Source organism: Camelus bactrianus, chromosome 10 (genome assembly GCF_048773025.1).
Source record: "Camelus bactrianus isolate YW-2024 breed Bactrian camel chromosome 10, ASM4877302v1, whole genome shotgun sequence".
NCBI classification, from domain to species: domain Eukaryota; kingdom Metazoa; phylum Chordata; class Mammalia; order Artiodactyla; family Camelidae; genus Camelus; species Camelus bactrianus.
In genome coordinates, this window is record NC_133548.1 from 51151521 (window position 1) to 51166639 (window position 15119).

Below are 15119 nucleotides of genomic sequence, written 5' to 3' on the forward strand. Positions count from 1 at the left end.
TTTCTCAGCCTCCATAAATGCCTAAGCCAATACCTTATAAAATACAAACATTTGGGGCCCATTTCTCTTAATTTATAATTAAAATAAAAGTGTTAAGAAATACATAGTGGTAAAGGGGCATCTTATTTGCAACTTAATCTCAAATGGTTCTGGAAAAAAAAGAGGAAGGGAATAAGGAAAAGAAGAAAGGCATACTTCAAGTAAAGTATTTTCAACTCCTTTTATTGAAGGAAATAAAACTTGTGCTGCAGAGGCAATGGTACCTCAGAGCATGACAAGGTAGACACTGGGCTGACATGACAAGCCACAATGTTGGCCAGGGGTCCTACCACAGTGGGAGGACCAAAACCACAAAGATAGCAGGAGGTAGCAAACATCCCCAACACCTAGTGCAAGCATTTCCATTTGCAGAGAGCTTGGCCATGCATCATAAAAACAGGGTCCCCTCAAAGCTGGCAGAGTGTCATCTCAGGCTGACAAATCCATCTAAAACTAACACATAGTCTCAGATTTGGAGATCTTTCCCTTTGACCCAAAGATTCAGGCCATCAGAAGATCTGAATTAGTCTTTCAGCTCCTTATACCAGATGGAAAAAGAGACTGATTTCTTGAAACATCACGTAGATATAGCTGGACAGGTGCTGATGTCCAGCCTTATTTTAAAATCAGCTGAATTTTCTTCCCTGACTTCTCATGCTGCTCTCACCTAGCATGTGCCCTAGGAAACTTTTTAATGTTCTAAATAAGGACAGGATGGGGGCAGCAGCGTAGGGGATTTAGGGACTCAAAAGCTGCTACATAGCCAAGACCATTTCACAAGAAATAGCGTAGGGAACACTATTGGGTCAAGATCCTCCCAAAGAGCTGCAAGAAGCACACACAAAGAAAATTGTGGTAGGTCTGTCTCCCGTATCAGGATCAGTTGTACCACAGTCATGGTCCAAGAAGAAGAGCCATTTCATGTCCTTGGCAGATTATCAATCTCCATGGCTTTTCTCAAGATGTTTCAATTTTCAGTGCAATAAGGTGTTTGGGAAGTTTTGTAACCAAAAAGCAAGCACTAAAGAAATCTCAATCGACTGCAAATTGATAATATTATAAAGCCCAAAATTTACATAGTTAAGAATTGACTGGGGAGAGGGATTCTGCTATATAGAAATAGGAGTTCAAGGGTTTATTCATATAAGCCCTTAATTATAAATCATCCTTATATCCACAAATTGGGAGCAGATTCCTTAGTTTTAAATGGCCATCATCTGATTATTCAGTTGCAGTTCTCTTCAACGCTGGACACATGGTTTTCAAAGACCAAAGCCTTGAGAGCACTAGACCAGAAAATGGGAGGAGCAAGACAAGGAAGAGAGGGCATCAGGGGTTGGAATTTCCGAAATGAGCATTTATTTCACAGAAGGCTTGGCACAATGAGGCTGGGGTGATGTAGTTTTAGTGATTGTTCTTGGTTGCCTCCTTTGCTGCAGCAATCAGTGGAGTGAGACTGGAGAGGGGCTTGGCAATCTTCAGGAACTGATGCTAAAAAGGAGAAAAAGAACAAAAGACACATGACTATTTACCATTCTTCCTCATTACAAGATGTTAAGGGCATCCATGTTTGCACAAGGTGCTGCCTGGAAAGCCTCAGGTCATCCTCAAATTGAAGAACATCTTTAAAAGATAACATACCATTTTAGAGAACTGTTCGGCAATATCTACCTCCAGCTAAATACACATCTATCCTATACCCCAGCAATTCCAATTCTAGGTATATTTCCAAGAGAAGTGAGCTTGTGAATCCCCACCAAAAGATACATACAAAAATACTCATAGCAGCTTTGCTTATGATAGTCATAAATGAAGAGAACCCAATGCCCAAGAGAAGGGAAGAATGAATAATATTAAATTCATACAAACTATACAAAATTACACAACAATAAAAACGAATAAATAATTGATACACTGACAACAGGATGAATCCCACAGACATCACGTTAAGCAGCCAGACACAAGTGAGTTCATATTGTATGATTACATTTTATATTAGTAAGACTTAACTATGGTGATAATCAGAATAATAATTAGCTCTGAGGGAAGGTTATTAATTGATCATGATCCAATGGTACACTGCAATACTGCATTTCAGGAGCATTGATCTAGGAATCTGTTGTTCTATCCTTGAACCTAGTAAGGCTAATTAATTCAATAAGAACTTCAATAGCTTGCTCCTTTTCCAAATCACTTTCATTTGGGCCACATCCACAACTTATTAAAGACCATTCTGGAGAAAACACCATATGAAAACTACTTCTATATTTTCAGTAAAAATGTTATGGAATGTTATATAACTCAAGAGCCTCATAACTAAAAATGACTTTTCTTACATTTACCAATGAAAAAGTCTTATGTCTTGAGGATGTGGTATATTTCTTCCATTTGATAAGAAACATAGGAACTAACACATTTCCTTTTCTGTCCTGGCTACCAGGAAACTAAGAGCCAAATCTGATGTTTAAACACAACTATTTTACTCAAATTATTAGTATATTTGATTTTTCTACCATCTTAATAAGTCCCTTTTATTAATCATACTGTATACATGTACAGACACACATATTTACACATATTCTATGCTAGAAGTACTTCAACTTCGTTTTGGACAGAGATAGGATATAAAGAGGTACTAAAAACAAGAAGTTACTATTACTACAAAAGGAATAAAAGATCTCGGCTAAATCATGAAGATACAAATTCCCACATAACATCCTACGTATTTCTATCCACAAGTGTGTTCTCACAGGAGAAACAGATGTGAAGCTTTCATGATTTAAGATTCTGAAAGTCATGGTTTTGAATATTTACAATGTACAGTAACAAGTTAAAGGATCAGTGTTCTCATATCACAGTTTATACAACTCCCCTCCAAGTTAAGAAAGCAGCATGATCCAACACCCAGCTGGGAGGCTTCAGTTTCCTTCTCTGGGTAATGAACAACATAGACTAGATAAGCCCTAAGGCTCTTCCAGTTTTAACACTCTGAGCCAAGGAGTGGCCAAGAACATACACACTTGAGAGCCAAAGAGACACAGGCTGAAATCTTGGATTCACTGCTTATTAGCTACATAATCATGGAAAAGTTACTAAACACTTGAAACTGCAGTTTCCTTGCCTGTAAAAATGGGAATAACAGAACCTATAAATCACAGGGTTATTATAAAGAATAGGTTAAAAAAACCAAATATATATATATTTATATTATATATATATATTGCTTAGTGTCAAAAATTGGGTAAAGATTCAACATAATGCATTTATTATTAGTTACATTATTATATGAGGAAGAAAACTCTAGAGGGTATTAGTCTTTCAATACCTATGTTAATACCTAATTAACAATATCATCTTCACCAGTCATAGGTTTTGCAAATTATTTGCACATTTCCCAATGCTTAGGGTTTCCAGAGCAAACCCCATATGAAAGGAAAGGGATCCTAATTGTACTGCTTGTTATAAAGGGCCTTAATTCCCAAAGTATGCTAGAAACTAATGGATTACACTTGGCAGAACCAAGATCTCATATATAATAGACCAGGGCCCTGCAATCAGTAACCCTGATTACAAAGAGATGCTAAATATGTTCCAAAGGGTAACATTTCAATGAAGGTAAATAATTTAAGCAATTCCATTCAGTTCAACAAATATTTTCTGAAAATCGATTTTTTATTGTGGTTGAGGTACAATATTATAGAAGTTACAGGTGTACAATATAGCGATTCACAATTTTAAAGGTTATATTCTATTTATAGTTATTATAAAACATTTGCTATTTTCCCTGTGTTGTACAATATATCCTTGTGGCTTATTTTATGCATAATAGTTTGTACCTCTTAATCCTCCATACTCTGTTGTCCCTTCTCCCTTCCCTCTCCCCATTCGTAGCCACAAATTTGTTCTCTGTATCTGTGAGTCTATTTCTTTTCTGTTATATATCCTCCAAGTCCACCCATGTTGCAGAAAATGGCAAAATTTCATTCTTTTATGGCTGAGGAGTATTCCATTCTATTCCACACACCACAGCTTCTTTATCCACTCATCTGCTGATGACCACTTAGGCTGCTTCCATATCTTGGCAATTGTAAGTAATGCTGCTATGAACACTGGGCTGCATGTATCTTTTCAAATCACTGTTCTTCTTTCTTTTGGATATATACCCAGGAATGTAATTGCTGAGTCATATGGTAGTTCTATTTTTAATTTTTTGAGAAACCTCCATACTGTTTTCCACAGCAGCTGCATCAATTTACATTCCCACCAACAGTGCATTAGGGTTCCCTTTTCTCCACATCCTCGCCAGCATTTGTTATTTGTGTCCTTTTAGATGATAGCCATCCTGACCAGTGTGAGGTGATATCTCATTATGGTTTTGATTTGCATTTCCCTGATGGTTAGTGATGTTAAGTATCTTTTCATGTGCCTATTGGCTATCTGCATTTCCTCTTTGGAAAAATATCTATTTGGGTCTTCTGCTCATTTTTTAACTGGGTTTTTTTTTTTTTTTTTGAATTGTATGAGCTGTTTATATATGTTGGATATTAACCCCTTATCAGTTACATCATTTGCAAATGTTTTCTCCCACTGAACACCTATTTTCAGTCAAGTCTTAGGTATAAGAGGAGACCCAGAGATAATAAAATAGAGTTTATAACCTAGTGGGAAAGACAGAATTGTTCATAACTCTTTAATGTGGGGCAGTAGGGTAGGTCCTCCCCTGCCCTGCCCTGCCCTGCCCTGTTCAGTTGTGCCTGTCTTTGTAACACAAAAGTAACTGTGCATGCCTACAGATTAATCACTGTCATAAACTTGCATGTGATACTTATTACATCACCAGTCGGCAATGTAGTAAAGTGACACTAGTAATAAGAAACTGTACCTGAGACATAAATGTTAAATACAAACAACGTGGACAGCTAACAGCAGCTTTTGCAACCATGTGAAGTAATTATGTTGTAACTTTAGGATTAAGCAGGTAGAATATAAAAGGCTTGGTAAAACCCCAACTCTGGGTTCCCTAAAAACCTGACAGGATCTCACTCCAAACAAGCAGACTATCATTCTCACCATTTGAGAGTGTTTCCAATGAAAAAACTGGGAAGACTTGAAAAGCAGCAGTCACTAACTATCCTCTGATAGCCTTTACTGAAAAATCTATCTTTTGAGCTTATCCCAGTAGAATATAACTTCTATAAGATTTACATGTCAAAGAGCTTCTTCTCACCAAGACTCAGACTCTTTCAGACTAATTCAGGCAGAACAAAACAAGTGCTAACGGAAGATACAGGCAAAACTCAATAGGAACTCAGAAAGTAGCTTTGTAAGATGGAACCTAGGAGAATGTACAAAGTTTTAATAGGCTGAGGAAGAGCCCAAGGAAATAACATGAAGAAAGGCCTAGGGATGAAGATTAGTGAACTAGGAATACAAATTGAGCATGGGATGTGGTAGCAGAGAAGACTAATTCTAAAATAGCCAGCACATCACACACAAAAATGAAGCAAAAAAGCCTTGGTTTAGTGATTCTTCAAATTAGGTGCTTCCCTGCACAGGGAAAGTTACCTGCAGTAGCTCTTTAGCTGAACCTCTCTTCTCCACATCCATCTCAAGACAGCGGTTCAGAAAGTCTCGGAAGATAGCTGACAGCTTCTCTGGATTCTGAAGCTCTGGGGTCCCATTGGTGGCAATGAGGTACAAGGCCTGGCAATAGAAACAGAATTGCCTTAGGCTCCAACTGGGGTTCTCTCTTGGTCCCCAAACAAGCCTTTAGAAATATGGTCAGCTGCTTTCTGCCTCCAGAACACAGAGGCAGCTTTGGTATACTGGAAAGACTATGACCTAAGGGCCAGGTTTAACATTTAAAGGTCATGTGACCATGTGCAAGCCAGTGAACTTCCAACTTCCTCATCTGTAAAACAGGGATGACAACAGTGCCTATCTCAGACATTTGTAAAATAAAACAACATAGTATACTGTAAGTACTATGTAAGCTTATGAAGTGTGTTTAGACCCAAGGGTTTATTATTAGTCTTGATTATAGATCTAAACAGTTTATTATTCATTTAGCCTGATGAGTTAAATATCTGCCCATTTGCTGAAGGAAATTATTCCCGGTGCCTTCACTTCAGTCATCTAAAGACCATCTCTTCAAGCAGGAGAGTACTATATAAAGGAAGTGTTCTGTAAAGGAGCAACCTGTTTCACTGTTGCCTCCCTGGTCCCCTAACATGAAGCATGTCCTGGGAAAGGTAAAGAAAAACATAGTCATACTAAAAAACCTTTTCAAGCACTCAGCACTTTAATTCATAAAGTACTTACACAAACACTATCTCATTTGATGACCACAATAACTCTGGGTAATAGGCATGGCAAGAATTATCATCCCAATTTCACCATGAAGTCCAGAAACATAAAGAGATATGCTGGGATCAAGCTATTTATACAAGCTCATATCCTCTGACTCTAATCCCAGTCTTATTTCCATCATGCTCTACTAATCATCATTTTCAAGGCCATTCTAAGGTGGAGGAAAATGAGTGGTACATGGATTCACAGGGCAAAACTGGGCACCAAGGGTAGAAACTACAGAAGGTAGTTTCAGTTTGGTACACTAAAGCACTTTCCAATAATCAAGGCTATCCAGGAGATATGCAGCTAAGATTAGATGACCATCTGTCAGCGACAACACACAGGGAATTCCTGCACTGAATGGGAGGTTGGAATGAGTAACAAAATAAAGGCAATCAGAATAACTCATATTTGCCCATGACCAAAATTACCTACCTACTTGCATCTGTACTCACATATTCTGCTTTCCTTCTCCTATTACAGTGGGTTAGTTGCCCATATTCTAATTTAATGCTCTTTACTTCAGTACTTGATCCAACCCCTCTCATCTACTTAAGGATATCACTCCTACAGATGTCTCTTCTCTGTGGTATATTACCATTTTCCTCTTCTCCACTAGAACATTCCCATGAGCCCAAAAACATGCTATAATGATATCTTTTAAAAAACCCTCCCTTCACTCCATTTCAAGATATTGCTCCATTTCTCTGTTACCTTCACAGTAAAACTCCATTAAAACAAACAAACACAACGAAAAATAAAACTAACTGCTTATACATGCCATCTCAACTTCTTCTCCCACTCTGGTGGATTTACTCTAATTAGGCTTTCATTCCCATCACTCCAGTGATATTGATCATCAAAGTCATCAATAACCTTCACATTGGCAAATCTAATGATCGTTTCTTAGTGTTATCTTACATGCAACCTATCAGTCACATTTGACACAGTGATCTAGCCTACTTCTCAAAACACTGCGTCCTCTTGGCCTCCAAGACATTTCTCTCAGTTCTCCTCCTATCAGGAAGGCCATTCATTGGTCTACTTTGCTAGTTCCTCCAACCTGTAAACATGAGAGTATCCCAGGTCTTAGTACTCACATCTCACTTCCTAGGTGATAACTATGTAATACCTACCAATAAATTTACATTTACAGTCCTGACCTGTCGCCTTTGAACTCTGAACTCTCATGTGCAGCTCTACTCAGTATCTCCACTTGGATGCCTAATGAACATTTCGAATTAACACAATCAGAACCAACTCTTTATTATCACACACTACCTGCACTTCAAACTTCCCTGGCAACTGAATTTTTTTCTGCAAATAAAACCCCAAATCTTGTAGTTATTACTGATTCCTCTTTCTCTGATATCCAGTTCATCTTGTCAGCTGCACATTCAAGATATTCCCAATCACTCTTCACTTCTAGTCCTGCCAGTATAGTTCAAGCCACCACTCCTATCTGAACGATTACAATAGTCTCATGGTCTAGTTTCCATAAAAGCAGCCAAAATGATTCATTTACAACATAAATCAGATCATATTACTCCTCAGCTCAAAATCCTCCATGGCTTCCAATCGCTTACATATTAAAAGCCGAGTTCTCACAATGGCCACAAGGTCTTCCCGATCTGGCCCTCTGTTAGTTTTCTGATCTTGTCTACTACTCTCCACGCTGCTCACTCACTTCAGGGACATTAGCCTCCTTGGTTTTCCCCAGGATACAACAAGCGTGTTCTCAGATCAAGTTCTTTATATACTTGATACCTGGAAAACTCTTGCATCAGACGAATCTCACGGCTCACTCATTTATTTTCTTCAGGTTTCCGCTCAAATAACTTGTAAGAGAGGACTTCATTCTCTACCCAGGATAAAATAGCACACTTCTCCCTCCTCCCCCCTATTACTCCCTTAAGCCGCTTACTCTGCTTTTTTTCACGGCACTTATCTTCTGTTACTATATATTAATTTGCTTTATCATCATTAGAACAGTTTCTTGCACATGATAGGAACTCAAATATTTGTTCAATAAATTAATGAGTGAGTACTAATATACCTTTTCTTTAATAATTTATATTTTAAATTCAACAGGGTCTATTTTTATCCAAAAAACAGAAATCAAACAGCCCAAACATCCTGCTTTGGGACTAATAACACTCACTCTCAGAGGGTTTTCATTCAGGTATGGGGGCTCCCCTTCGATCATTTCGATGGCCATGATGCCCAGGGACCAAATGTCAACCTTGGGACCATAGGCCTTCCGTGTCACAACCTCTGGTGCCATCCAATACGGGGTTCCCACCATGGTGCTCCGTTTGCTCTGCTCTGGGGTGATCTGCGCACAGAATCCAAAATCAGCTAGAAAAAGTAAAGACAGGAAGAATTTATATGTACGGTATTCCTTCAATAAGTATCGACTGTGTGCCTCCACTTAGGGGTCAACCTCTGCCTGGCTCTAAGCCAACACAACCCCTTCTCTCCAAAGCTGAAGTCACGTAACTGCCACCTTTATGTTCAGCTCCTAGCCTGTCTCCTGCTCAGTCTTGAAGGAGGAACATAACAAACATCATCTCTGGCCTCCTACCCCTCCTCAAACTAGGACCGGGCATTAAAATCCAAGCTGCCCATTTTGACCTTGATTACTTGCCCCAATTCTTCTTGAAAACAATTCCCATGCTCCTATATCTGGTAATTTGCTTTATTTCCTGGCATGAATACTGGACTTAAATTGTAATCACCTATAACTACGCATGGCCGTGCTTTCATCAGCTCCTCACTCTATGCCCCAGGATAGAGACTGCTAATATCTTCCCATAAGTTGCCCATCCACCTGTGATACAACTGTTTGTCTGGGTTACTGGTCCTTAAATTTTTGAACAAAATGTTCTGCTTACAGTACATTCACATGATATTGCAATGATATGTTTGCTTAATTATGAGGCCTTCAACAGGAAGGACTATGTCCTCTTACTCATTTTTTTCATTCCAAAAGGCCCAGCATATAACAGACATTTAATACAAGTCTGCTGAATGAATGACTGAGTGAGAGAAATTACACTAAACTCTTTTTTCTGATTAGTATAGGAAACACAAAATACTTAGATTGAGAACTACTTGAACACAGGCAAAAGTATCTTCAGCACCCATCACAGGACCTAGCACATAGTGGGCATTCAGTAAATTTTTTTCACTGAATGCCTAAATGAGTGGGAAAAAAAGAGAAATGACATCCTATATAGTGCTGAGCAATATAAAGTGTCCACATATCCAAGGGAAAAAATAAAGATCTTTGGTGAGTCCTACAGATACTATTATATGATTACCATCCCAGAGAAGACAGGGCCCCACAGCAAAGAGAAGTATTATCACTCTCACTCACTTAGCTTGACAGAGCCATCCATTCCCAACAGGATGTTGTCACTCTTGATGTCTCTGTGAATAACCTGGTTTGAATGCAGAAACTCCAAAGCCTGCAGGCACTATTGAAGTAGGCAAAGGGAGAAAGAAGGGACATATAATATGAAGACTTAGAGAAAATCACTAATCCAACCTCCTCATTTTATGATCATGAAAGCGAGGCCCCAGTGAGTAAAAGAACTTGTTCCAAATCAGTGGCAGGTATAACACCTTCTCCTGTCTCCTGGCATTCTTTTAACACTGTGCTGCCTTGTACCTTTATTATAATATACCTGATCATACCTTATTATACATTATAATCATTTTATTTAAGTACAAGAGTTCCTCCAAAGTATTTTAGAGTTGTTTACAGAACATTAGATCTTTGACAAAGAACCTGATGCCTAAATAAATAAATAAATAAATAAATAAATAAAGTACTAAGGAAGAATGGAAAGGATTTTGTGATGATTAAACTGGAAGAAAATGACAAATGAGAGTCATATTTGGGAAACTAGACAAATGGAAATGACATTAGAAGCAGTGAATTTAGGAGGATAATCTTATTTTGGTGAGGAAATAATTTGTACTGTTTTAGGTATGCTGAACTTTATATCCCTATGAACATTTGCAGACAAATGTTTAGTAGGCCACTGAAGATATGAGTCTTGAGTTCTGTACAGAGGTCTGGACTTAAAGCAAATGTTTACAAGTCATTCATGAACAGATTTTTTTCAAGTTATAATAATGGCTAAAACTGGCAAATGTTATAGAAGATAAGAGGAGGAAGAAGAGAACCTTGGAAAACACCTAGATTTAGGTGTTTTCTCTGGGCTACTGTTTTTCCATCTATAAAATGTGGGGATCAGAAAAGATAATCTCATGTTTGTTACTAACTCCACTAGTTTAAGTTCATAAACCAAAGTTAAAATTTTAGAAGCTTCCACCCATTGAAAAAACACTAAAGATGAAAACCAATTAGAAAAAAACTATTTAAATGTTCTCAACTTATTAATACTTCACTTTCTAAGAACATACTGATGGCTAAATAAAAAAAAAACAAAAGCCAGAAGTCGATTATCTCTGGAAAAGTAAGAGTTGCTTTCTTATGGAGGCTAGAGATCGTGGCCTCTGGATGTCAAAAACCGTAATATAAAAAGATGATTTCAAGAAATTGGAACTTCATACATTGCTGGCAAGAATATAAAATGGTAGAGGCACTTTGGAAAATAGTTCAGCCAGTCCTCAAAATGTTAGGCATTGATTATATGACCAGAAGTTCCATTGCTAGGTATATACCCAAGAGAAATGAAAACATATATCCAACAAAAACTTGTATGTGAATGTTCACAGTATTATCCGTAATAGCCAACAAGTAGAAATGACCCAAATGTCCATCAACTGATGGACAGATAAATAAATAGAATCTTATTTGCTAATAAAAGAACATATGCTATAACACAGATGAATCTTCAAAATATTATGTTAAGTGAAAGAAGCCAGTTAGAAGCACATATTTTATAAAATGCCTACAACTAGCAAATCTATAGAGACAGAACAGATTAGTGGTTGCATAAGGCTGGGAGGGCTGGGAAATGGAGTGGGTAGGGAGTGACTGCTAATGGATATGGAGTTTCTTTTTAGGGTAATGAAAATGTTCTAAAATTGATTAGGGTGATGGCTGTATAACTCAATATACTGAAACCCATTCAATTATACACTTCAAAAGGGTGAATAACATGCTATGTGAATTATATCTCAATAAAGGTATTTTTTAAAAGGGGGATGATCTCTGTGAGAACTTAAGGATAACAGTAATGCCACCTATTTAGGTTACATTTAAATGTTTTTCCAAATGCTTTTTGATCTATATGCTACCCCTAAGGTATACAGTGTGAATATTACATTCCTATTTTAAAGATAAACAATTTGAGGCACACTGATTTCACCAAGCAGACATATGGATGTATTCTCAACCAGTGACAATAGGTCCCTGGGGTGAGTGAAAAACACCTTAGACATTACAATGGTTGTGGCTTTCCAAAGGTTCACAGTACATAAACAGGCCTATAGTATATTTATGGTATTAAATTTCATGGAGTGAAGGTGATTAGGAAAAAACGTCTTAAAAGGCTCCTGGTGGAGGAGGGAGGATAATGAAACACAAGTTGAGAAACACTGCCTTAGTGGTACAGCCAAGAAAAGAAATCATCTCCTAAGAATCCCATTCCATTAACCTGTGTGTGTGCACATTCTAGATCACAAGGTTTTTAATGCAGAGGTGATTGTATTGATTTCACATGACTTTATTTTTCCTAATATTATTATAAAACTAAATAATTTCATCTGTATGCCTCCAGATCTTGCATCATCAAACCTCAAGCATTCTATTAGACTCACTCCCATAAAACTCTCAAGCTAGTCTTCCAATCACTTAATCTTCTACTCTTCCCCTAATTCTCAAACTTTTCTATTATTAGGCTATCAGAAAGTTCCAGTCTCTTATCAGCAAAGCACCCGAGATGCTCAGTTTCTCCAAATATTCCCTTCATCTTCTTGCTCTAATGAAAATGTGGCTATTCCCTAAGGACACTGCTTCTCATAGAAGTCTTGTGGAGGTTTTACCCCCTCTTCTTTTGTCAGCATTTTACAGACCTTAGACATTTAATAGCAATGAGGAGAAAGGAGAATACCTATTTAAGCTTTGTTCTTATTTCTTTTGCCTGGAAGTACTTTACTCTAGATTTTTTTTTTTTTTTTTTTTTGGCCGGCTTTTTCATATTCAGATCTATGGCAAAACCTTCCCTGACTACTCTGTCTGAAATTGTACCTCCTCTGTCATTACCTTCTTATTCTTCCTTATTTCCTTCATAGCACATGAATAAAGCAGGAAAGCAAAATAAAAATGATTAAAATATATATCCATGTAAAATATATAAAGGAGAATAAGTACTCACTGCAATTATTTTTAAGAGGTTGAAATTACGAGTGACTTTATAATATATATATATATGTATGTATTTTGGTACTTTCTAATTTTTCTACAATGGGTATATAATTTTACAATCAGAATACAGTTATCTCTAAAGAAAAAATAACGGTGATACAAATTTCAAAACAGGTAAAATAAGAAAATGATGGGATAGTCCAACTAATTTCTCCCATCTCTCACAGTACCCAGGCTGAAATCCCATCAGGTGCAGAACATTGAGAGACATGGATATGGAGGCCACGTCCTGCTCAAGGCTGGTTGGCCATGGGCCTTACCTCACGACACACAGCTGCAATCTGGCCTTCATCCATGCAGGTTTCTGTCACCACATCTGTCAAAGAACCTCCAGCCAAGTATTCCATGACAACCCATAGCTCATCTCCCACAAGGTAGCTGCAGGGGTGAAAATAAAGAGTAAGAAGGAACAAAAAACACTGAGCCACAGCAGTGGGTTTCAAATGCTAAGCATATGCACAGAGTGACTCTGCATTTCCGTCAGCTCTGGAAGAGTCTAGGGTTCTTTTTTTGAAAGAAAAGCTGAACCTAGGGGACAGAATCACTAACTTGACATCTCTTTAGGATTTGCCTGGATAAAACAAAGGAGACTGTTCCGTGAAGCCCCAAAGGGCAGAACTAAAATCACTATGTTGAAGATATAATCGGATTTTATTTCAGCACAACACAAAGTATAATTTCCTAAAGTTAGGCATGATTCTCACACTTCTGTGAGGCATGAAGCAGACAGCATCCAAACATTTGACAAAGGTGGGACTTGAAATCCATGTTACCAACATTGGAGAAAGTCACCAAACATCCCTGAGAGTTCTACTAGATCTGAAATCCATGAGATCTGTACTGGTTCCTGTTCAAGACTCCATCCCCAGAGAGTCCAGCACAGTAGATGTCAATATTTACTGAATAATCCAATGAGTAAAATAAAAGAGAATTATTAATATTAAATGTAATAAGGACTATAAAAGCCATTTAAAAGCTGTAGAGTTTTATATACATACTCATTATGCTGACAATGATCTCCACCTTGAATGTCTCTAATTCTAGGAATGGAATGCATTCACTAAGGGCTGCATTGCCACAGCTTCTTTTGGAAGCCAAGGGCCGCTGTGTAGTACTGTATTGCTAGAGAGACTTGGGGGCTGACAAGAGTTAAAACTGGTAGTTTCATTCAGGGACCGGATCACTCAGCCCTGTTATGTAATAAATAAAAAGGTTACTTAGCTTGTCTGGTCAGTTTCCTCAGCTGTAGAATAAGACAAATAAAAACAAGGATAGTCCAGAGTCTTACAGTCTCTTGTGCTAGCTTTAGACAAAGAAGCTAGACTGGATTGGCTTGAGCTGTGTGCATGCCATCTTATCTTCATCCTGATATGGGGACTATTGCTGGGCAGCTGGGGAGATTGTTGGAAAAAACAAATAGTCTCAAGTAAAGAGTAAGATTTGAATCCTATTCTCTTGACTATGAAGCAATCCACTCTTCCTTCCATAAGATTCTGCATACTATGTACTTGAAAGTCTTGTTTTTTAATGACCATAAAGAATAAAAGTGACATTAATTTTTCCTTCAATAATCACTTTTGATAGAGAGGACTATGGGCACTTGGACCAAAAGAGAATTCAGGAATGGGTAAAAAGCCCTCCTCTAGCATGAGCCTATTTCCTTACTGATAAAGTGTAAACATTTATGGCCTCGTACCCAGCACATGAAGAAGACATCTGTCAACCTGGACTGACTGGGGGGAAAACATGAGCGTATGGAAGATTACATGGATACTAACAAAGCAGAGTCCCTTTACCTTGACCCAACATATCACTGTCAAACCTAAGACAATGCAAGATCAGATTCAGGTTGTCTCACTTTGTGGGTACACACTGTGCCAAGATACCTTCAAAAACTATCTCAAGGTAAAGCCTCAGAGCATCACATATTTGGAGTAGAATAAATATGAATGGAGATATCTTCTGGGACAACTCACAAAAGCCATGGACTCTCAAATGCAATACATTCACTGAGTGCTCAGCTTAAGAGCACCCACCTTTGTCCTCCCACAGGAGCTCCCAGGTACTTACTTTAAAAACAGACAAGGAGCTATTTGATGTCAGGGACCGAGATTTATTTACTTCTGATTCCATAGTATAAACCTCTGGAAACACCAGCAAAGGCATGATCAACAAACAACTTGTAAGTCTTCTAATTCTTTTTCCAGAACACAGATTCCTTCAACCTGGTCCCGCACTTTACTGTTGAGATAACTCCAGTAATGGGGAACTATTTTATCAGACAGATCATACTCTTATTGGACAGCTTATCCTGAACAAAATCTGG

The 15119-nt window shown here is 37.9% G+C and overlaps 1 protein-coding gene across 4 annotated transcripts in view; it reads right to left on the reverse strand.

The window, feature by feature from the left end:
• Positions 1-205: 205 nt before the first annotated feature.
• Positions 206-15119, reverse strand: part of PAK1 (p21 (RAC1) activated kinase 1) — a 122800-nt gene continuing 107886 nt past the window's right edge. For all 4 annotated transcript variants that reach the window (XM_074372721.1, XM_074372717.1, XM_074372720.1 and 1 more), the window contains exons 11-15: positions 13054-13171; positions 9770-9869; positions 8552-8748; positions 5605-5742; positions 206-1530 (exon numbers count right to left, since the gene is read on the reverse strand). In XM_074372721.1, coding sequence (XP_074228822.1) covers positions 1444-1530; positions 5605-5742; positions 8552-8748; positions 9770-9869; positions 13054-13171 — 640 coding nt within the window. In that variant the 3' untranslated portion in view covers positions 206-1443. The remainder of the gene's footprint in view (positions 1531-5604; positions 5743-8551; positions 8749-9769; positions 9870-13053; positions 13172-15119) is intronic.